We start from the raw sequence: 25,309 nt of genomic DNA, 5'->3' as shown, positions 1-25,309 counted from the left end.
TGGGTGTTCATTGGAAGGACTGATGCTGAAGCTGAAACTCCAATACTTTGGCCACCTGATGTGAAGAGCCGGCTCATTGGAAAAGACCCTGATGCTGGGAGGGATTGGGGGCAGGAGGAGAAGGGGACGACAGAGGATGAGATGGTTGGATGGCATCACCGATTCAGTGGACATGAGTTTGAGCGAGCTCCCGGAGTTGGTGATGGACAGGGATGCCTGGTGTGCTGCAGTCCATGGGTCGCAAAGAGTCGGACACGAATGAGCGAGGGAACTGAGCTGATTGATTTATTTGTTTTTGGCTGTGGTGGGACTTCGTTGCTGCTCGGTGCTTTCTCCTTTGCAGTGCAGGCGTCGGGGTGGGGCTTCTCTCATTTCCTGCTCACCGCAAGGAAGGATAGCCCCAACTGGTCACAACTAGAGAAAGCTTCCGCAGTAACAGAGATCCAGTGGAACCAAAAATATACATATGTTTGTAAAGTGTCTTTGTCTTCCAGAGATAGTCACTGAAGTATTTAGGGGTGCAGTGATACAACTTCTGGGGTTAGCTTTAACAGGAGAAGGTTTGCAAGGGTGACAGGGTAGGATAGCATAAAATGAGTTTCTCTGTGACTTGGTTCTGTCGATGGTTGTGATGGATTCACACAGTTACGCCGTCCTTTTCAATTTTGCAAATGCTTGTTAGATTCCATAACGTTTAAAATATTTCGGTAATTACCAGATGTTGACAGTTTGTTTTCTCCTACAGTTTTATTCTTTTTTTCTCTAAAGCACCATCTATGACTTGAACAACTTTGCAAACTGTAGAATCTGCTTAAAACATTGAATCATTCCCATTTTTTTATTGTTAATAGGTCTGTGCCATTATCCGTGTTTTAAAAGCCTGCACTTTTATATATTAAATCTACTAGGTTTTAATTTTTGTGTTTATGTACAAGCACATAAATATATGTATTTATTTTAATGACACAAAGTAGAGTTTTAGTTCTATTTTTCCAATAGCGCTCATATTTTAAAAATCCATTTTCACTCAACTATTAAACCCCTTATATTTTGCATATTACACACTAATTTCCTACTTATGTCTCAGTCTCTTCAGTCCTGTCTCTCTTACCCTCACTACTTTATGTTATTTACACACACTGCTTTATGTTATTTACTCTCGAATACATATTCAATGTCACTGACTTTAGTATATGATTCTTTACTAAATACATTGCGTTTGAAATTTTAAAAAATCTAGTAGAACTGTATCTCCCTCTAAATATGATTTTATTTGACTTCTTGTTTTTTTGTCTGTGTCATGTGGCTTGTGGGGATCTGAAGCTGGGGGTTCACCCAGCAACTGAACCTGGACCACTGCAGTGAAAGCGCTGGCTCCTAACCACTGGACTGCCAGGAAATTCCTATTTGTCTTCTTTTTATCAGGTATTTAGAAATATTAGCATTTACATTATAAAAATCATACCATTCTAGCTGATTGAATTTTTATTATATTTGAGTTTCCCACAAAGGACTATGCTTTGTCTTTATGTTTATTTAGATCTGCTTTTAAGTTCTTCAGTTTTTTTCAATGTTTTCACATATTTACTTAATTCTATGGTTGAACACATTTCCATAAGATGTTTTTCCTCATATTTTCAAAGATAATATTCTCTCTGGAGAGAAAATTTGTATTTTTTAAAAATTTGCATTTGAGGACTTCCCTAATGATCCAGTGGTTAAGATTCCATGCTTCCACTGCAGGAGCTGTGGGTTCAATCCCAGGTTGAGGAACTAAGATCCATGTTACGGTCAAAACTTAAAAAAAAAAAACAAAAACCTTGCATTTGTGTATATTCTAAACTCATTAATATGAATAGGAAATAATTTTATTCTAGAATATTTGGCATATATACAACTGAATTATATACCAATATTAAAACTGAATTCATGTATGCCCATAAATATATTCATGGTAATATTTTGTCTTTTTGATTGAGAATGCCACACATTTAATGCTTAAGTAGTGGTTTCCAGCAATGCGATTAGATTTCTACCCAATTTTAAACTGCTACTGAAGATATAACCATGGCATAATAGAAACAAAAAAGAAAGGAAAAAATTACTATGTCTGAGTTTTTTAGAAAATATATATATTGTACATTAGCTTATCACCTTAATATACTGCACGATTATTCATTACCAAGGTCAGGAAGGGAGAGATCACATACTTCACCTATATCAAAGACATCATTTGTTGGCCTGCATATGGTTTCAGCTATAATTTTTGTAATTCTTAAAACTGAGAATCTTCCAAACAGCCATCTGGATCTGATGACCTGGTTTTGCTGTTGTTCAGTTGCTAAGTCATGTCTCTGTTACCCCAGGGACTGCAGCGTGCTAGGCTTCCCTGTCCTTCACCATCTCCTGGAGTTTGTTCCAATTCATGTCCATTGAGCCGACGATGTTATCTAAACTTCTCATCCTCTGTTGCCCCCTTTTCCTTCTGCCTTCACTCTTTCCCAGCATCAGGTTCTTTTCCAATGAGTGGACTCTTTCCATCAGGTGGAAACACAAGTTAAAAATTGGCCAGTGGTTGGAACCACAGCCACTCGGGGGTGTCTTATGATTTTCCAGGTTATACATTTGCCTGCCTGGTTGACATCACTGGTGTTCCCTGAGACTTCTTAAAAACTTCACAGGTAAATTGTTCCCAAGTTGTTTCTGTAATTTTCAATAGAAAACATTATCATCAGTAGTAATTGCTTTCAGTGATTTGAATAATGCACAAATATTTTTTCAAGATAATCTCAACTCCCTCTGAAAGTATTGCCACTGAAATGACAGGTGACAGGATAATCACTTCCCAATAAGGAGATGACATCATGGTACTCCAAACCTTCATCTTGAGTTCAGGTCGCCTTTCCACACCTGCACAGATGCTGTCTGGGAACACACGGCCCTGACTGCCAATGGCATTTGGTAAGGATCTACTTTTTAGGTGTCAGATTCACAAGATAATTATATTACAGATAATTCAGTTTAAAACACCAATATGCATCAAATTCTCTCTCTCGTGTTTCCTGGGCTGGGAACACAAATACACCTTTGTATACAGTGAGGATTATGCTTCCTGCACACATTTCGTGCACTCCTCCCCCTCTGCCCACTCCTCTGCTGCCTGATATCTCTCCTCTTTCCTCTCATTTCAGCTTCTATGAAATCTGCCTTCACGTCTCTTTGAGTAAAGGTGCGGACCTCACAGCGTTCACTCTGAAGACTTCACACTTCAGGCAAGTGCCCAGCAACTAGATAGCGATGCTGATCTCCCAGCTCTGGGTGAGGAGTTACCTGAGGCCTGAGTGAGAGGATGGAAGGCATATTTGGTTTTGTTGTATCTTCTTGTTAGCCTGTGGTGCTAAATAGTGTCTTTAATAATATAATTCTACAATTTCAGTCATCAATGTGTTAACATTTAGCTCTTATCTAGAAAACTGAAAGTCTTGTCGTTCTCCTTTTAAGGAAATAAAATGTTTATTTTTTAAAAACCCCAAAATATGCTTAATTTTTGTGGGGTTTAGGAAAAAAAAAGAATAATCAAAGACTTCAATACTTTAAGATCATCATATTATCATGGTATGTAATGTAACCAGATGTTAAGTGCCTCGCTATTCACCTTCTGTGATTAATCTTTGCTCTGTCTACTCTCTAAAATGTATGTTTATTAATTAAAAATGATAATAATACTAATCAAATAAAATTCTGACTAGAGAATTTGTTTGATGGTCATGTTCAAATCCTTCTCTAGGAGAACGGGAGTCACTTATTTTAGGGCCTCCCTTTGTTACTCAAATCCTTGCAATTAAGGAAATATCATGATCCTTTATTGTCATGTATTGCTGAAGTTTTTAATAGCTGGACTGATTAATAACCAGAGCAAATTCCAAATTTATGGGATCCTGGTTTTTCTATGTAAACAAATTTTTATTAATTGGCATGTTTTATCTTCTTACTTGTTTTTTGAAAATGTGTTTCTTTTTAAGTGGAGGATAATTACTTCAAATATTGTGTTGATTTCTGGCATACAGCAACACGAATCAGCCGTAAGTTCTTCCTACCTGTGTTATGTTCAATTTTTTGATGTCTCTTCCTGAAGATTCTCAAATCTTTGCCTTTCTCACCATTTACTTCACTGTCTTAATGTTATTACATATTTTTATTTCATTAGTTATAGCCAAATTTCCTCCTTTAAGTCTTAAATATTTTCTAAATGGTAGAATTTTCATTGTAAAACTACAAATTTTATTATGAACATTTTCACAAATCAAGGTGTGTATAAATTTAAGGTGAATATTCAGTCTGACAGCCCCTACCCTTCTCCTTTCCACCTTCTCACCTCAGATAAGTAGCCCTGCTTCACTTAGTGAATATTTATCCTCAGTCACTAAGATTTCTTTTAAACCACATCTGCTGGCTGATGGCAGAGTGATTCATCTTCTGTATCTCTTATAAAACATACTGATCATGTCCAAGTGATGTGAACGAACATCAATAATGAGGTACGTTCACCTCCTACTCATCCCTCCACCTGGCCAGATTTTTTTCATCACTAGTGTTGTAGTTTTTTACTGAGGCATGTCCTCACGCTTTAATACAAGATGCTTTTTTTATTTCAGTTACTGAAATATGACCGAAATGCATTTTACACAGCATTTAATTTACTTAATCCTAAACTGCACAGTCATTTTGGAGAGGAGATGAGAAAACAAATTTTACAAATATGTAGAATTTTATACTGATAAAATGTATAGAATTTTATGTGTTCAGCACACTAAATGAATTTTTAAATTTAAATTTGTGCTTGCTTTGTATCCTTTGATATATTCCATCAGAGGAAGATACAGGAAGGAATGGAAGAAGTCCAGGGAAAAAGAGCTTATTATACTCACAGGTCTTAGAGAGACAGTCACTGGCGGCAAGAGGGGGCCACAGGGGGAGAGCCCACCCAGCGAGAGGTGCACCCAGACAGGTGGGGCGGAGAGAGAAGGGGGTGGGTCTGTGGGCCAGTGCCTTTGCTGGGGTTCGGGGGGAGCACACGGCTCAGGGTGAAAGACGGGACCTCACTGGAAGCTGTGAGTGCTCGCGGTCACAGGAGCGGAGGGCAAGGAGGGAGCTGGGGGCGGTGGCCGGCTTTCACCCTGGCCCCCGTCATCCTGGTGGGGTGTCTACACCCTGTCTGTGGGGACGTGCAGGCAGCAGGAGAATATGGAGTTTTAAAGTGTACAATATAGAAAATTGTAAAATTTGTTTACAATTTTAAAATTATACAATTTGACATTTTTACAGTTTTTAAATTTAAAAAATTAAAAAAAATTTTTTTGTTGTTGCACTGTCTAGCATCTGAGATATTTCCCAACCTGCTAATGAACCTGTGCTCCCTGAGCTGGAAGCTCAGACTCTTAACCACTGGATCACCCTGGAAGTCCAAGCCCATTTTTTACAAATTTCAAAGTTTAAATCATATTTGATTAGGATTTTGATAGAAAAGATACATTATGTAATTCTTTATTAGAGGACATTAACCCTAAAATGAAATTCCAACACTCACATGAATATCTGAAACACTCCATGTCCTTTTCAATATAACTTGGCTTATGAGAAAATGATAGTTTATAATGTGTGATTTCTTTTCTAAAAGTTGTTTATTCATATTCAGTTCCCCTCAAAAAGCACTGAGGTTATAATCACCTCTTGGTGTTCTGTGTATCTAAATGTTTTCATTTTATTTTCTTGCTTTAGGAATCACTCAGCACAAGACATTATAAAAGTGAAAAACTTCTAACTTTTATAAATATGAAGATGAAAAAATGTTTAAATCCTCAGGTTTCAGACATGCTTAGTAATACTTTGCCCAGGCAACATCGAGAGGATACACTGCAGCATTTTTCCCTAAGATATTAACAATTCCTTATGTGTAGATCTAGTATTTATTTTTTTCCCTAAGATTAATGTTGGAAATATAGCTCGAGTGTCCTAACTAAATCTCCAAAGATTTTAATATTCTATGCTAAATAAGTAATTTCTCTAAATTAATTAATGAACTTTTATCATATATAAACTTCATAGACTTCAGTTTCGTTCAGTTCAGTTCAGTCGCTCTGTTGTGTCTGACTCTTTGTGACCCCACGAACCTCAGCACGCCAGGCCTCCCTGCCCATCACCAACTCCCAGAGTTTACCCAAACTCATGTCCATTGAGTCGGTGATGCCATCCAACCATCTCATCCTCTGTCGTCCCCTTCTCCTCCTGCCCCCAATCCCTCCCAGCATCAGGGTCTTTTCCAGTGAGTCAGTTTTTCGCATCAGATGGCCAAAGTATTGGGGCTTCAGCTTCAATATCAGTCCTTCTAATGAACACTCAGGACTGATTTCCTTTAGGATGGACTGGTTAGATCTTGCAGTCCAAAGGACTCTCAAGAGTCTTCTCCAACAGCACAGTTCAAAAGCATCCATTCTTCGGCACTCAGCTTTCTTTATAGTCCAGCTCTCACATCCATACATGACTACTGGAAAAACCATAGCCTTGAAAAGATGGACCTTTGTTGACAAAGTAATGTCTCTGAATTTTAATACGCTGTCTAGGTTGGTCATAACTTTCCTTCCAAGGAGTAAGCATCTTTTAATTTCATGGCTGCAATCACCATCTGCAGTGATTTTGAAACCCCAAAAAATAAAGTCAGCCACTGTTTCTACCATTTCCCCATCTATCTGCCATGAAGTGATGGGACCGGATGCAATGATCTTAGTTTTCTGAATGTTGAGCTTTAAGCCAACTTTTTCACTCTCCTCTTTGACTTTTGCCAAGAGGACTTTCAGTTCCTCTTCACTTTCTGCCATAAGGGTGGTGTCATCTGCATACCTGAGGTTATTGATATTTCTCCTGGCAATCATGATTCCAGCTTGTGCTTCATCCAGCCCAGCATTTCTCATGATGTACTGTGCATATAAGTTAAATAAGCAGAGTGACAATATACAGTCTTGATGTACTCCTTTTCCCATTTGGAACCAGTCTGTTGTTCCATGTCCCGTTCTAACTGTTGCTACCTGGCCTGCATACAGATTTCTCACGAGGCAGATCAGATGGTCTGGTATTCCCATAACCTTCAGAATTTTCCACAATTTGTTGTGATCCACACAGTCAAAGGCTTGGGTGTAGTCAATAAAGTAGAAATAGATGTTTTTCTGGAACTCTCTTACTTTTTCAATGATCCAGCAGATGTTGGCAATTTGATCTTTCGTTCCTCTGCCTTTTCTAAAACCAGCTTGAACATCTGGAAGTTCACTGTTCACATACTGCTGAAGCCTGGCTTGGAGAATTTTGAGCATTACTTTTCTAGCATTTGAGATGAGTGCAGTTGTGCAGTAGTTTGAACGTTCTTTGGCATTGCCTTTCTTTGGGATTGGAATGAAAACTGACCTTTTCCAGTCCTGTGGCCACTGCTGAGTTTTCCAAATTTGTTGGCATATTGAGTGCAGCACTTTCACATTTATCATATAAATATTTGCAAATATAAAGTTGCAAGCTCCATGCTCTATTCTGTTTTGGGCTTTTGCCAGTAGAAAACTGTAATTATTGTTCTATTTTATACATAGTATGGCAAGTTCATTTTGTTAAACTTTTTTTTTTTTTACAAAATTTGTGTTATTTTGATATTAGTATTCCATTTTCATTGGAATTTTATTCATACTTCTTAGTGTTAACTGAATTATTAACATTGGGAAAATAGCCATTCTGGACAACAATATTCTCTGCTGTTACTTAAAATGAATCCCATGATTTAAATATAGTTATAGGTTTTCATTCAGTGTTTTCTGCACACCACTTAATTTTAATATTGTTTTTGAAAATTACATTTAAGTATTTTTGCTTATACATTTAAGGAGACTCTTGCTACAAAAGGAAAAAAAGGGGCTATCTTGATTTGTGACTTTTCTAAATTATTTTACCAATTCTACTAATGATTCCATTTTTTCTCAAGTGTAAAATGATTTCAGTTCTTGATCATGGAAATGGAACTTATCTCACAGCTGTTATTCCAGCCATAATGAAATGAGCATGCCAGGAAGATAGTGACTCAATAACATACTGTCCAGCATAGTGGAACTGTGTCTTCACAATTTGAAAATGTCCTCGTATTTCATCCTCCAATAATGAGACATCAGTGCATCTGGAAGAAGGAGTTGTCCTCATGGGGAAGTCTCTCCCAACATGTTGTTGAATTTATTTTTTATTATTAAATTTGTATTTCTGTATATTTTCCCATGATGAATAATGTTTTTATGTCCATCCACAGGTCTTTTCCAAAACAGTTCAATTTTATGTTCAGCACCAAGCTTTCTTCCTGCGAAATGTAGTATGTGCAGTTACTACAAGAGAAATGGCTGATATTTACCCTTTATTAGTTTTTTGAATAATGAGCTGTTTCCTTAAGCTCTTCCAACTTTAACTTTTGTAGTTATTTTTATAACACTTATAGGCGTTTGGTTTATATGAGTCTATTTTGGGGAGTTACTGTGGCACAAAAATCACACCGGATCAGCTTCTTAAGGTGGAATCACTGACATCAGTGTTCTATTTACTTGCTTTCTGTATGTGATAAGTAGCTTCACAATTAACTGTTGGAAAGTTCCTGTCCTAAGTGTGAAATAAACATTTTCCCCCTCCCCTCAAAAATCTCTTTATTTACACTGGGATATATATTGAATCCATAAACTATGTGCTAGAATTAGGCATTGTTGTAGGGTTGTCCAAAATTTTCAGATTTTTTTCCAATGGAAAGCAAACTCAAATACATATCAATTTAAAATCTAATAATACTTGTGTTAGTACTGTCTGCTGTCATCACTTGTGAATTTTAACTTTATTCAAATTCTTTGGTTTTATATTTGCATTTATTCCATCTCCCATAATTACTCTTTCCCATTGATATTAACATATTTGATTCAAACTACCAATGCATTATAGTAAGCTATATAGACAATACATAAGCTTTCTTTGTAGCTAGTCTGGCCTTCATAGTTTCCTTTTAGGGATATACAGTCAAATTATGTATTTTAAGCTACTCGAAGTATTTCTTTTACATGTAGACACCACGAGTCAATATATTTTTTAACTTGTGAATTTAATGTCTTTAAAACATTTACTTTGCTCTAATATCTTTTAATAATTAGGTGAAATATGTACACTTCTACAAATGAAACACTCTAACCAGTTTTTTTTTCTTTCAAAGTCTAGCTTGAGGACCTCCCTAGTCATCTAGTAGTCAGAAATCCATCTGTCAACGCAGGGGACACAGGTTCAGTCCCTGGTGCAAGAAGATTCCAGTGCCATGGAACAACGTGCTCTGGCACGGCCACCACTGAATCCCGCCTGCCTAGAGCCTGTATTCCTCAGCAAGAAAAGCCATGGCAATGAGAAGCCCCTGCACCACACCACAATGAAGATCCAGCACAGCCAAAAATAAATACATAAAAAGTTAATAATTTTTAAAAACATTTGGTGAATGAGAAAAAAAAGTCTAGCTTTAAATTCCTCCCCACCCTATATAAATATGTGTTCTGATGCCTGTATATTCATTTCTCCATACAGCTGGGAAAATTCCAGCCCGTTCTACACACAGTTTCATACACCGCGTTTAAATGCCAAATGCATCCAGGTCACAACTGTAGATAAGAGGGTACAGACCTGCTTCACTCAATTTACACATGTACAAAACTCGGTCGCACAGATATGCCACACAGATAATGCTTTTACACACATCACATTTTTAAGTAGAACCAGATCATCATGAGTAAAGTCTGCACCCGTAAGCACATACCTGATGCTCGTTTAAATTGTGAAAGTATGTGTTAGGCTTAACAGTGGAGGATACTGGGCATGGAGATGGTGGCAACTCTTCCTTTTCTTTCTGGAACTAACCAATCCTCTGGTTCCAACGAGTAATAAAATCAGTGTCCCACAGATACCAATATGATGGTTTCTTCAAAGTGGGAAGTGGGAATTATCTTGGTCGCTCAGATGGGAGTGGGGATCCTTGGGAACTCATTCCTCCTTTGTGTTTATAACTTCACTTTGCTCACTGGACGCAAGGTGAGACCCACAGACTTGATTCTCAATCACCTCGTCTTCGCCAACTCCTTGGTGCTTTTCTCCAGAGGGATACCTCATGCAATGGCAACTCTTGGATCCAGGATTTTCCTGAGCGAGGATGGATGTAAATTTCTCTTCTATTTTCAAAGGGTGAGCAGAGGGATTTGCCTTAGCATGACCTCCCTCCTCAGTGCCTTCCAAGCCATTAGACTTTGCCCCCAGTTCTCTAGGTTGCTGGAGCTCAGAGTGAGATCACCAACGTTCATGGCCTTCTGCTGCTTCCTTTGCTGGACCTTGAATCTTCTGATAAATATCTCTATTCCTTTCCTTATGACTAGTCCAACTCACATTGAAAACCTCAGTGTAAGGGTGAACTATGGATACTGTTCCATGTTGAATCCAAACAGAGATGTAAGGTTTGTATCTATTGCCTTATACTTCACAACAGACTTTGTATGTTTGAGTCTCATGGTCTGGGCTAGTGGCTCCATGGTTGTTTTCCTGCTCAGGCACAAGCAGCGAGTACAACACATTCACAGCAACAGCCATTCTTCCAGAGCTTCTGCTGAGGTGAGAGCCACATCCACCATCCTGATCCTTGCAAGCTCCTTTTGCCTACTGTACTCACTGTCTGCTCTTTTGTCCATTTGGATGATTCTATTTGCTCTTCCGGGCCAGTGGCTGGTAGATACCTCTATATTTCTGTCTTTATGTTTCCCAACAGTCAGCCCCTTTGTGCTTATTTACAGTGATACCCGTGTCACTCATAAGACAGCTTTGTCATCTTGGAGGTGAGGAAAACACTTCCTGCTCATTTGGCTGTGACCATTTGACTCTCTTCTCTATAGAAAACTCAATTCCCTTCCCACATTTGTTAATGTTTAGTTTCCTAAGAATTTTCAGACTGCTCTTCACAGTTTTGTTTCCTGTAGTTTATCTTGAATCTCATAGCACGATGATTGGAAATGATGCTCGATATGATTTCAATGTTCTTAAATTTACTGAGTATCACTTTGTGCCCCAGCATGTCGTCAATACTGCAAAATGCTCCACGTGCATATGAGAAGGTGGATTTTGTTGCTTTTGGATAAAATGCTCAATAAATATCAATTAGGTACACCCAGTCTAAAGTGTCATTCAAAGCATATGTTTCCTTCTTGATTTTCTGTCTGGATGATCTGCCCATTGATGAAAGTGGGAGGGATAAACAACCCCCATTGTCATTGCATTAATGTCAAGTTCTCCCGTTATGGCTGTTCAGTTCAGTTCAGTCGCTCAGCTGTGTCCGACTCTTTGTGACCCCATGAACTGCAGCACACCAGGCCTCCCTAGCCATCACCAACTCCCAAAGTTTACCCAAACTCACATCCATTGAGTCGGTGATGCCATCCAACCATCTCATCCTCTAGTATTCACCTTATATATATTTAGGTCCTCCTCACTAGGAGCATGCAGCTATATTTACAGTTGTTATAGATTCTTGAATTAAACCCTAGTCATTATGTAGTGCCGTCCTGTATCTCTATACCAGTCTTCACTTTAAATTCTATTGTCTGGTATGAATATTGCTCCTCCAGCTTTCCTTTCATTTTCATTTCTGTGGAATACTTTTTTCCCTCCCATTACTTTCAGTCTATATGCATCCCTAGATCTGATGTGTGTCTCATAGACAGCATATATATGGGTCTTATTTCTGTAGCCATTCAACTAGTCTCCGTGCTTTTGTTGGATCATTTAATCCACTTACATTTAAGGTATTTATCAATATGTTATTATTGCCACAATTTTCAGATTATTCATAAAAGAGTATATTTTATGTAGGTGGAAACAATGATGTCCTAAATGTTTATCTGTAGAAGAGGTCTAATATTGTTGGTGAATATTTATACCATCAAACTAGCTGTGTTAGCTTCAATAACAGAAAAGTTCATGAAGGTTTCAAGTAGTCTAACAGGAAAATTTTGGGGACAGTTTGGACAAAGATCTCTCACTTTGTAGCTTTCTTGGTGTGTGTATATACAGTGTTTAATTATATATAACAAGAAATTTGCCATTAAAAGACTTTTCAAGTATACAATTAAGTGGCAATAAATATATTTGCAATGTTTTGCATCTACCACCACTACCTTGTAAAAAAGATCAAGCCAGATGGAAAATACACACCCATAAAGTAATAATTCCCCATCTCCCTCTTGGCCCAGGCTCAGTAAATCTCTGATCTACTTTCAGTTGGTGCAAGCTTGTCCAGTTTAGATGTTCCTTATAAGTGGCGTTATACATTATTTTTCCTTTTATGTCTTGCTTTAACTGTTTAGGCTGTTTTCAAGGTTTACCATATTGCAGCATGTGTCAGAACTTCAATGCTTTGTATTACTGAATGATATCCCAGAGGATGAATGTACCACCTGTTAGAAATCCATTCATGTGTTAATGGACACTTGAGTTGTTTCCACCTTTTGGCTATCATAAGTAACGCTGCTATGATCTCTGGTGCACAATAATGTGTTTGGATCTGGGCTTTCAATTCTTTCAGGTTTATTCCCAGCAATGGGGGTCCAGAGAAGAGGGTCGTTGTCGGAATGTAACAGTACAGATGAGAAATTTTAGCTCATCACTGGAGAAAAAAAAGAACATTGAGCACATTGAAGAGAGTAAGAGAATCAGTTTGACTCTCCTGTCAATCCACCCCAAGAAGTACAACCAATTCCAAGAGTGGCCTTCTCAGTTGCAGTTTCTCCTGTAGGAGAGAAGGAGAGCGTGTGAGGAAGTGCCTGTTCTCCCAGCTGCTCAGGACGCTCAGTTCCCATTCCAAGGCGGCTCATGTCTCTCTCACCTTAATCAGCGTGTTAAGTTGTGAGCTGCAAGATTAAGGGATGGGGAGTGTCTGGGAGAACAGCTCAGGACAGAACATATAAAAAGGGACTCAAGGACTTCCTTCGTGGCTCAACGGTTAGCACTTCACACTTCCAATGCAGGGTGCATGGGTCCAATCCTGGTCAGGGAACTAAGATCCCGCATGTCACGGGGAGCGAGGCCAAACATTTTTCGTTAAAAGCCGCTCAGATCCCTCAAAGCATGATTCAATTCCATCTTATATAAGATTTCTATGTAAAATGTTATATTTCTACTTCTGCATACACTACACCATGCTCACCACCAAAAGTTTAATATCCACTTATCACACACTGTGGACCCCTCTTACCCATTTGTCCCTCCCACCCCACTTCGTCCCTTCTGGTAATTGCTAATCTGTTCTCTGTCTATACATTTTTGTTTTTGTTTGGTGTGTTAATTTATTTATTTTTCCATTCCATATGTGAGAGGAACCTTATTTTATGATCTTTCTCCATGTGATTATTTCACATAGTATGAAACCCTCAAGGTCATCCATATTGTCACTGATGAGAATACTTCATATTTCTTATGGGTTACTACTAATAGTGTTCCATTGTGTGTGTGACTATTCACGGTCTATTGTGTTTCCATACAGCCCTAACTTTTTAACAAAGGATTTATGTATCCTTGCAGGGGGGTTGCCTGTAGAAGCCCCCCTCCCCAATTTTGTAGTCTCGCAGAACACCATTCAAGTACCTCTTGGATCAGTGCCACCCCTGCCACAGTCCTGCCGCTGCTAAGTCGCTTCAGTCCTGTCCGACTCTCGGAGACCCCATAGACGGCAGCCCACCAGGCACTGCCGTCCCTGGGATTCTTCAGGCAAGAACACTGGAGTGGGTTGCCATTTCCTTCTCCAATGCATGAAACTGAAAAGTAAAAGTGAAGTTGCTCAGTCGTGTCCGACTCTTAGCGACCCCGTGGACTGAAGCCTACCAGGCTCTTCCGTCCATGGCATTTTCCAGGCAAGAGTACTGGAGTGGGGTGCCATTGCCTCCTGCGCCACAGTCCTAACTGTTCTGCCCGTAGTCCAAGTCCCCGGTCGGGAAAGAAGACTCCTCGAAACAACGCAACTCTCAATAGGGGAATTTATTACTGACTCGAGCCAGGGCCTCCCGCCCTCACCAGGTGTGTGAGGACGAGAGGCCCGGAGCCCCAGTTCTCTCAGGTATTTATTAGGTCAAAACCAGCAGCAGGTAGTTGGTGCAATCGGATTGTTACACAGTGGGTAGTTGGCATAAGCGGATTGGTTACAGAGTTGCAAGGTAATTTTTGTTGGCCCTACGTGGGGCTTTCAGCTTTCCCCTGACAGGTTCCCTTTCTTCTGGCTAGGCACATGTTGATTGGCTGGCTCCAGGAGGCCTGATAATTATGTCAGCCCGGGAAACCAGGCCTACTCCTACTCTAGGCTGCCTGTCATGGCCTTAGCCGTGACAGCCTCACATTTCCCCCCTGTCTTTATACTTTTGTAGAGAAATCTTTTTCGTCACCCTGTGAAAATGACTGATATTGTTGTCTCAATACCATAATTTGGATAGTATTTAGACGCTCCCTAATAAATGAGATCAGACGGTTTAAAATACATGGACCAAAGGTCAGGAACAATATTAATATTATGAGTGGACCCAGGAGGGTGGAAATCAAAGTGGTCAACCAAGGGGAGCACTGAAACCAAGATTTAAAGTAGCCTTGTTGGGCTTCTCGTTCTCTCTTCTGCTGGGCTAGACCCTCTCTTACTTTCTGGAGGGATTTTTGTACCCCCCCTGAATGGTCGATATAGAAACAGCATTTTTTTCCCCAGTGTTGTACATAATCTTCCTTGCTGCAGAAACAACAAATCTAAACCTCTCTTATTCTGTAAAACTACTTTAGGCAAGGAGCTCAAGGATTCTTGGAGGTGGGAAATTTACTGTTCCCGTGGTTTTGCAACCCCCAAGTGGCACAATAAAAAGAGTTAACTCCCCCAAATTTTTCTGTTTGCTTCCCAACCCTTCTTCCCCCCGGGCAGACATAGACAGGCACGTGTTCGTAGTATTGTTGGCCTTTCCGCTCACAGTTACGGGTGAACAGACCGAAAGAGTCGTGGGCAAAGAACTTGGTCAGTTGGTGGGGACCAAACCCATTACCGTCAGCCGCCATCACGCACAAATCAAAGGTCAGTACTGGCCATCATGTCCCTTTGTGGGCCACGTTGGAGGTCGAATTAAGCACTTCTCCAGTCTCAGGATTGTAGATCACCCAAGTCAGGTTAGCTGGCTGGTGGGGGTTGTGGCTGGTTGCTCCTGGGCCGATGAAAACTGTCATCAGCAGGAGAGTTAAGAGGGCTCCCGTCATACGAGTTTCAAAGGGTTTGACGGGTGAGGTCTTCCCTCCCATTTTGCTTGCACCTTCTCCTGTTCTTCCGGGGTGGCTTGCGGCACGTGATTGCAGTGAACCTAGGGCCTGATCCCATCAACCTTAACAGCAGTAGGAGTGATAAGGAGAACAACATAAGGGCCTTTCCATCTAGGTTCTAATGCTTTAGATTGGTGTCGTTTTACCCAAACCCAATCACCCGGGCCAATATTATGTGAGGGGATGGTTCCCTTGCTTGTTCCCTCATGTATCTCTCGAATTAATTTCTAAACATGGCTATGCACCTTACATAATGCCATCAGTGATTGCTGGAATTGTCCCAAGGTAGGGGGTGGTGGGCATTTTCCCTTGAATATAGGACACACAGGAGGGGGTCTTCCATACAGAATCTCAAATGTGGTACGATTCAGCTTATAAGGGGTGTTATGCGCTCGAAAGAGCGTGAAGGGAAGGAGGGTCACCCAGTCCCCGCCAGTCTCTATTGCCAACTTTGTCAAAGTTTTTTTTAGGGTCCGATTCATTTTCTCAACCTGTCCTGAGCTCTGGGGATTATATTCACAATGTAACTTCCATTTTGTCCCCAGAGCTTGGGCCAGCCCTTGTACAATCTGACTCACAAAGGCAGGTCCGTTATCAGAGCCCATAGTCACTGGCAGCCCGTACCTAGGCACTATCTCTTCTAAGATCTTTTTAGCAACCACTGTGGCTGTCTCTCCCTTAGTGGGGAAGGCTTCTACCCATCCCGAGAAGGTATCTACCATAACCAACAGATAGCGGTACCCGTACTTGCCTGGCCTTACCTCAGTGAAATCTATCTCCCAGTGTTGCCCTGGCTCCTCCCCTCGGTACCTCGTTCCCGTGTGCTGCTTTTCCCTGCCCTCATCAGCTGGCATGCTTTGCAAGCCTGGATTATCTCTCGTACAGTTGCATTTTGTCGAGGGAACTTCAGGCAGGCTGCCTGGAGAAGTGTCAAGGTCCTTTTTTTTTTTCCAAGTGTGTAGTTGTGTGCAGGTGTTCACATAGGTGACGACCCAGGATGGCAGGCAATATCAGGTGTTGTTTTGATCTCGGTTCCATCCATCTTTGTCATCCTTCTGGAGGGTGGTATCCTCGTTGATCTGGCAGCTGCTTTAGATCCCCTTCGATGGCGTGGGGGGTGTAAACCCAGAGTTGCTGTCCATACGTCAACTTGTCAGCGTTGCGGACGAGGAGTGCAATGGCTGCAATGATGCGGAGGCAAGGGGGCCACCCAGTGGCCACCGGGTCCAATCGCTTTGAGAAGTATGCCACTGGCTGCTTCCATTGTCCCCATTGTTGTGTCAAGACCCCCTTTCCTATTCCTTGCTTTTCATCTACAAACAGCTGGAACGGCTTATTTGAGTTAGGCAGGGCAAGGGCTGGGGCTTCTAGTAGGGCCTGTCTGAGTGTCTGGAAAGCCTGTTTCATTGGCTCAGTCCAAGTCCAGTTTGGGGTCTCTTTACTTCCCTCATACAAGGGCCGGGCCTTCTCAGCAAACCCCATGATCCACAGTCTGCAATATCCAACAGTCCCCAGAAACTCTCTCACCTGGCGGGGTGTCTTGGGCTCTGGTATCTGCAATTTTGTTTCCTTCGTGGTCTGGGTTAACCACCTTTGCCCCTGCCTGGTCTTATACACCAAATAGGTGACCTCTTGCTGGGATATTTGCGCCTTCTTTGCGCTAGCACGATATCCTAAATTGCCTAGAGTCTGTAAGAGGTCACCGTTGGCACGGCTGCATGCCTCCTCTGTGCTTCCAGCCAACATAAGGTCATCTACGTATTGCAGCAGGATGACCTCTCGGTGGTGAGTCCGATATTCATAGAGGTCTTTACTCAAAGCCTCATTAAACAAGGTAGGGGAGTTCTTGAACTCTTGTGGGAGGCGGGTCTAAGTTAGTTGTACTACCGGTTGGACTTCTCCCTCAGTCCACTCAAGGGCAAATATCTCCTGGCTCTGGGCCTCCAAGGGTAGGCTGAAAAAAGCATCTTTCAAGTCCAACACAGTGTACCAAGTGTACTCAGGCAGTAGACTGCTCAGGAGGGTATACGGGTTGGGGACAGTGGGGTGTATGTCACTCACCTGCTTGTTGACTTCTCGTAGTTCCTGGACAGGTCTGTAATCTGTCCCCCCTGGCTTCTTCACCGGCAATAAGGGGGTGTTCCAAGGGGATTGGCACCACTTGAGAATTCTGGCATCCATGAGCGGTCCAATGTGGGGAGTGATCCCCCACCGAGCCTTCTGGCTCATAGAGTATTGCTTCACCCTCATAGGAGTCGCCTCAGCTTTTACTTCGATGACGACCGGATGTGTCTGTTTAGCCAGTCCCATTCCTGCTGTTTCTGCCCATGCCAAGGGGTATTTGTGGACCCACGGTTGTATATCTGGTGTTATAACCTCTGAGGGCTTAGGCACAAAAAGTCTGTACTCATCTCTTAAAGCTAGAGACAAGACAGGTATAAGTCCATCCGTGACTGACATTCTCCCAGGGTCAAAATGGATCTGAGCATTAACCTTAGTCAACAAGTCCCGTCCAAGTAGAGGGGCTGGGCATTCTGGTATCACCAAAAACGAATGGGACACCTGATGGGTCCCCAGATTTACTTTCCGTTCTGTGGTCCAACAATATCTGTTTGTCCCCGTGGCTCCCTGCACCAAGCTGGTTTTTTTAGACATTGGTCCCAGTTTTTGATTTAAAACAGAGTGTTGGGCGCCAGTGTCCACCATGAAGCCAACGGGTTTCCCCTCCACATGTATGGTTACCCAGGACTCGGGGAGGGGTGCCGAGACTTGACTCCCCTAGTCACTGTCTTCTCCCACATATAGAACTCGAGTTCCAGGGGAGATTCTCTCTCTGGGTTGTTCCTCTCTTCAGGTCTCTCTTAGGGCACTCGTTTTTCTAGTGCCCCCATTCTTTGCAGTAAGTGCACTGATCTTTCTTTAGGGCCTGCCTTTTTGGTCTCTCTCTCTGTCTTTTTTTTTTTTTTTCCTGCATGTGGGCCTCGGGGCTCCCTCAATTCTGTTCTGGCCTTTATCTCCACAAAAAGAATCTTGGCTCGCTCTCTCTGGTTCTTCCGGTTTTCCTTCACCCTATGTTTCCTATCTTCTTTCCTGATCTTCTCAGCTAGTTCCCTTTCCTCCCGATGAAGTCGTTTCTCCCTTTCTTTCTGGGGTCTCCCTATTATTAAGTAACTTTTCAGTTGCTTTCAGTAACTCTTGTATTGTCTGTTCTCTTAACCCCTCTATATTTTGTAATTTTCTCTTATTATCTGGGGCTGCCTGATTCAAAAACGCTAGTAGAACTGTAGCACGTGATTCTTCAGCCTGGGGGTCCATGGGTGTATATTGCCTAAAGGCTTCCATGAGCGTCTCTAGGAAGCCTGACGGGCTCTCAGTGGGCTCTTGCCTTACTAGATTTACCTTTGCCAAATTTGTTGGTTTTTTTTAGCTGCGGCCCGCAGGTCAGCCATTAGAGCCTGGCGGTACACTTGGAGACACTCCCTACCTTCCACTTGTTCAAAATCCCAGCTAGGCCGCAACACAGGAAACCCCTCGTCCACGAGATGAGGCTGGCCGGTTGGTCTCCCGTCGACCCCTGGGACCCATTTCCGCACCTCTGCCAGGATTCGCTCCCATTCTTCCGTGTTGAAGAGCACCTGCAACAGCTGCTGGCAATCATCCCAGGTGGGGTTATGAGTGAACAAAATGGGAAAAGGGCCAGTATTGGTAGGTTTGCTCTCCGTCCGGGTTAGCTGGTCCCACCCGGATGGGGAGTGCCTGTACAGTAGATGAAGGTAGCTCTGGGTCCCCATGATCTCGCTTACCCCCACCCCCTCTATTCTCTCTTCGGGGTCGGGACTCCCCCGCCCCTTCTGATTCATCGGGGGGGGGGCTCTTCCCCCCCGGGGGAACCTGCAACGGAGGAGGGGCATATGGCGGGGGCCTAATTTCCATCTCCAAGTCAATCAGGTTCCGGTCCGAGGATTCCTGCAAGGCCGGTTTTGGGCCCTTATTCTTCTTGGCTTCTTCTAGGGGAGTGGGAGTTTCCACAACCAGGGCCTCTACAGTACAAGAATCAGGGAGTTTGTGAACAAAAGGTTTTAACCATTCGAGCGGATCTTCTACTAGATCCTGCCAGACCATAACATATGGGACTTGGCTCGCGTGGCCCCAGGGATCAGGAGCCATAACTTTTTCTTTCACCGCCCGAATAATAGAAGGTTGAAAAGTTCTTTCTGGAGGCCATCCACCTTAGAAGGTGGGCCACTCTGCAGAGCAAAAGGTTATTAATTTACTCTTTGTAACCAGTAGCAACAGATCATACACTCTAGCTCTGACCTCCGAGAAATGATCAGTCATGAGAGAGAGTGAGGTAGATTTTCTTTGTCCCATAGCGAGAGTCAGAAGAAAGTCACCGAGAATTACCACCAATAAATCCTAGCGGGAGTGGTAGCGGGCAGGAGGTTGGGCTTGTGGTATGCCTTTGGAACTGCTTATGTGCCTGCGTCGTTGCACGGAAGTTTTCTTGCTGGGGGCGGGCACCCTAAGGGTTTTTAACCCGTTCCGTGAACCCCTTATCCTTTCACGGGAGTCTTCTAGTGGCAGGCGCCCTATCGGCTCTTAAGTGCCTGTCCCGTGCCCACACAGATGGGTTTTTATTTGGCCAGATTCTCGGTTTAGAATACGAGACAAAAGAAAAGAGTTTCACCCTCTCGGGCCCCCGTTACTGGGGCTGACTTGTTGGGAGGCCTTCAGAATCCGCCAGGGAGTAGCCCTGGCCGGGACTCGTCAGTTGCCCCGACAACTGTCAGCCTGTTCACTGAAACTCCCAGAAACAGAAATGAGGCTCCAAGGCTTTATAGGAAGTAGACAACGACACACCAGAGAACAACGAGACAGGAGACAATGCCGGCAGTTATACCGAAAAACACACAGACAGACAGACATCGGCCGACAACACAGATCCTCTGGAACAAGGGTCACCTTACCGTATGGCGTCCACTGTTCCCCAGATTCAGGCTTAGGAGAGGAGGTCTCCTTCCCGCAGAGCTGGCTGCCTCCCAGCGCACTTGCTGGCCTTGGCCTCACGCCAGCCGGAACGGCTAGTCCCTTCCCTTATGGAAAGCTTTCCCTAATGCCAGACACCGTCCCGCTTCACAGCAGGACCCCAGATTTACTCTGGACTTTTTCTGCGCCAGGAACCTTCCCCGCTTCACAGTGGGGCCTTGGTTTTACTCTGGAATTTTTCTGCGCCAGAAACCTTCCCCGCTTCACAGCAGGGCCGCAGCTTTACTCTGGACTTTTTCTAAACCTGCCTGAGCACCGGTGCTATTACCTGTCTTTTTCCCCTTTGTTCCAAAGAGTGTTTTTCCCCGGTCAAGTGATCCCGGACGAGCCCCTAAATGTTCTGGCCGTAGTCTGAGTCCCCGGTTGGGAAAGAAGACTCCTTGAAACAATGCAACTCGCAATAGGGGAATTTATTACTGACTGGAGCCAGGGCCTCCCGCTCTCTCCAGCTGTGTGAGGACGAAAGGCCCCGAGCCCCAGTTCTCTCGGGTATTTATTAGGTCAAAACAAGCACCAGGTAGTTGGCGAAATTGAACTGGTTACCCAGTGGGTAGTTGGCATAAGCCGAATGGTTACACAGTTGCAAGGTAATTTTTGTGGCGCTACGTGGGGCTTTCAGCTTTTCCCTAATAGGTTGCCTTTCTTCTGGCTAGGCATATGTTGATTGGCTGACTCCAAGAGGCCTGATAATTATGTTACCCCGGGAAACCAGGCCTACTCCTACTCTAGGCTGCCTGCCATGGCCTTAGCCGTGACAGCCTCACACTAACCAAACCCCAAATAAACATCTCCTTATTTCGATCAGGTCTCTATTCGTGAAAATTTTGGTTAACACTCCTCACCTCTTCAAAATCTTGGCTTAACTATCATCTTCCCTATCTCCTAGGTTGTAGTCCTCAGTTTAGCTTAAATAAAACTGTTTCCTATTCCTACTGTGTGCTGAGTGTGCTAAGTCACTTCAGTCCTGTCCGGTTCTTCACAATCCTATGGACCGTAATCTGCCAGGCGCCACCGTCCTTGGGATTCTCCAGGTAAGAATACTTGAGCGGATTGCCATTTCCTTCTCCAGGGGATCTTCTCAACCCACGGGCCGAATATGTGTCTCTTATGTCTCCTTCATTGGTAGCCATTTCCTCAACACGGGCACCAGTGATTATCTCTATTGACATGAGATAATGAGAAGACAGCATTGTTTTTTACTTCTTAGATCTCAGTTTCTCTGTCCTGCTCCGTGTTCTGTGAGTCTTTAAAAAATATTCCACAGGAAAATTGTTCCCGAGGTATTTCTGCAATTTTCAATAGAAAACACTATAATCAACAATAATTGCTTTCAATGAATTGTACAATCTGCAACTATTTTTCAAAGCTAATTCAACTCCCTCTGAAAGGATTGTCACTGAAATGACAGGTGGCAGGATAATCACTTCCCAATAAGGCGATGACATCATGGTATTCCAAACCTTTATCTTGGTTGGGTTCAGATGCCCTTTCCACCTCTGCACAGATGCTGTCTGGGAACACACGGTTCTGATTGAGAATGTTATTTGGTAAGTGTCTCTTTTTTAGTCAAGGGTCAGATTCGCAGGATAAGTATATCACAGAAAATTCTGTTTGACACACCAATATAAATCAGCTTCTCTCTCTCGTGTTTCCTGGGATTGGAACACAAATATGCTTTTGTATACAGGGAGGATTATGCGTCCTGCACACATCTGATGCATTCTTCCTTCTCTACCCGCTCCTCTGCTGCCTGATGTCTTTGCTTTTTCCTCACATTTTCAGTTTCTATGAAATCTTCCTTCATGTTTCTTTGACTAAGGATGCCGAAGCTCTCACCATTCACTAAAGACTTCACTCAGCAGGCAAGTGCCCAGCAACTAGATAACGATGCTGATCTCCCAGCTCTGAGTGGTGAGTTACCTGAGGTCTGACTGACAGGATGGAATGCACATTTGGTTTCGTTGTATTTTCTTGTTAGCCTGTGTGGTAAAGGTGAGTCTTTATAAGAGAGTTCTCTCATCAGCTAGAGTGCTCACATTTATCTCCAGATTAGAGAACTGAAAGTCTTATCGTTCTCCATGTAAGGAAATGAAGTCTTTATCTTAAAAGAAATTATCTCTAACGATTGTGGGGTCAGAGCAAAAAAGATGAATGAAAGGCTTCACTGTCTTAGGATAGTAATATTACCCTGACATGTAATGTGACTGTTCCAGGAAGGGGGACCCCCTCCAGGGCCCGAAACTGGGCTCCTGTCTAACACTCGGAAATGAATTGTCCGAGGAGACACACGTGCTGGCAAAGCAAGAGATTTTCCTGGGAAAGGGCACCCGGGGGAGAGCGGTAGGCTGAGGGAACCCAGGAGGACTGCTCTGTCACATGGCTCAGTCTTGGGGTTCAGGTTGATGGGGTCAGTTTCCGGGTTGTCTTTAGCCACCCAGTCTAACGCAGATCACTTTCTGGCGGTGCGCGCCTTGGTCAGCCAAGATGGACGCCAGCAGGAAGGACTCTGGAACGTGGTCGGGCTTCTGGTGTCTCCTTTTGACGTTCCCACAACTCTTCCAGTTGGGGGTGGCTGATTAGTTCCGTGTTCCTTCCCAGGACCTCTTCTCATAAAAGAACTCCTGCAAGTGGTGACTATGGTGCCTGGCCAGGGTGGGGGATTTTGGTCAGGGTGCTTCCCCAAACATAACCAGATATTAAAGTATCTTGCTGTTTACATTCTGCGAATAATTTCTTGTGCTCTCTATGATGTATGCTGATCAGTCTAAAAAGATAAGAATAAAACAGGAAAATAAAATTCTGCTTGGAGGACTTCATTGATAGCCAGGTCCATGTGCTTCTCTCTGAGAAGAGGAGGCACTTAATTTGGAGCCTCCCTTTGTTACCCAAAACCCTATGATCAGGGAAATATCATGATTCTTTATTATATTGTATTGCTGAATTCTTTAAGAGCTGGAGTGAATAGTAACCACAGAAACTCCCATATGCATAGCTTCCTGGCTTTCTAGCTGAACAAATTTTTATTAATGTTTCTACCATGTTTTCTTGCACGTTTTACTTTTGAGCTAACTTCTGATGTCTCTTCCTAAGGCTTCCTAATGTAGTGTACTTCACTGTCCCAAGGCAATTCCACATTGTTATTCCATTATGCCCAATTTTCTCCTTTCAATCTCAAGGCCCTCACAAATGATAAAATTTTAATTGTGGAACTATAAATTTGATTGTGAAAACATTTACAAATCAATTCATGGATAAATTTCACTCTGAAACCCCCTAACCTGCCCCTACCCTGTCCACCTTCTCACCTCATATAGGTAAACTTGCTTGCCTCGGTGAGTGTAGTTCTGGCGAATTTCTACCCAGTCACTGAGATTTCTCTTAAAATCACGATTGCTGACGTATGGCAGAGTGAATTAATCTTCTGCGTCTCTTACACTAAAACATGCTAATCAATGTCCAAGGAGTGAGTGGACATCAGTAATGAGATATGGAAGTCTCCTACTCACCCCTCAACCCACCAGATTTCTTCTTCAAAAGTGTTGTAGTTTGCTTACCGAGGAGGCTTGTCCTCCTACTTTAATACAAACTGTTCTCATTATTTCAGTTTTTGAAATTTGATTGAAATATATTTTACACAGCATTTGATTTACCTAATCCTAAACTGCACAGTCATTTTGGATACAAGATTAGAAAAACAGATAAAATTTTATGTGTTCAGCACAGTAAATAATTTTCAAAAACAATTAAATTTGTGATTGACATGTATCCTTTTGTATACTCTGTCAGAAGCATCTGCAAGATGAAACATGGGAGAGGCGCAGGGAAGCGAAATTTTCTATACTCACAGGTCCCAGAGAGGCAGTCACTGGTGGCATGAGGAGGCCACAGGGGGAGTTCACCCAGGCGGTGGGCTCTGTCAAGCAGGCGGGGAGGAGAGAGAGAAGGGGCGGATGGGTCTGAGGGCCAGTGCCTTTCCCGAGGTTCTGGAGAGCGCAGAGCAAACGGGGAAGGGGATCTCACTGGCAAGTCTGATCGCCCAGCGGCCACTGTGAGGGGAGGGGAAGAAAGCCACTGGTGGCAGGGCCAGCCTTCACGCTGGTGCACCGGGCCATCTGGGTGGGACGCTTACACCCTGTGAGGATGTTCAGACCGCAGGAAAGTAGGAAGCTTTAAAATTTACAGTAGAGACAGTCAGGTTTTAGGTTTCTTTTTTTAATTTTTCTTTTTTGTTGTTTTTGCCCTGCACAGCATACGGGATGTTCCCCCACCAGGAACGCTCTCTGTCTTAGCCACTGGACCGACAGGGATGTCTGAGTCATTGTTTTTTTTTTTTTACAGGTTCCAAAGTTTAAATCATATTTGACAATGATCTTGATAGAAAACATAGAGTATGTGATTCTGTATTAGACGACTTGACCCTAAAATGAAATTTCATCATTCATATGTGTGTATATGAATCACTCAGTGCCCATTTCAATATAATTTGGCGTTTTTTCGTGTTTATGGAAGATCATATTTTATAATGTGTGATTTCTAGAAATTGGTTATTCCTATCTGCTACTGCTGCTAAGTGACTTCAGTCATGTCCGACTCTGTGCGACCCCAGCCCTGGGATTCTCCAGGCAAGAACACTGGAGTGGGCAGCCATTTCCTTCTCCAATGCAGAAAAGTGAAAAGTGAAAGTGAAGTCGCTCAGTCATGTCTGACTCTTCGAGACCCCATGAACTGCAGCCTACCAGGCTCCTCCGTCCATGGGATTTTCCAGGCAAGAATACTGGAATGGAGTGCCACTTCCTTCACCGTATTCCTATCTAGTTCCCCCCAAAAGCACTGAGGTTGTAATCACCTC

The 25,309-nt window shown here is 42.9% G+C and overlaps 1 protein-coding gene across 1 annotated transcript in view; it reads right to left on the bottom strand.

The window, feature by feature from the left end:
* The window catches only part of LOC136157717 (zinc finger and SCAN domain-containing protein 4-like), a 45,324-nt gene that overhangs the window by 11,613 nt on the left and 8,402 nt on the right, over window positions 1-25,309 (bottom strand). Inside the window, exons 3-4 of the mRNA XM_065919512.1 lie at window positions 19,156-19,305; window positions 18,899-19,061 (exon numbers count right to left, since the gene is read on the bottom strand). Of these exons, the coding sequence (XP_065775584.1) occupies window positions 18,899-19,061; window positions 19,156-19,305 (313 nt within the window). The remainder of the gene's footprint in view (window positions 1-18,898; window positions 19,062-19,155; window positions 19,306-25,309) is intronic.

The sequence above is a fragment of the Muntiacus reevesi genome, chromosome 2, assembly GCF_963930625.1.
Source record: "Muntiacus reevesi chromosome 2, mMunRee1.1, whole genome shotgun sequence".
NCBI lineage: Eukaryota > Metazoa > Chordata > Mammalia > Artiodactyla > Cervidae > Muntiacus > Muntiacus reevesi.
This window is presented reverse-complemented; position numbering and strand designations above follow the sequence as displayed.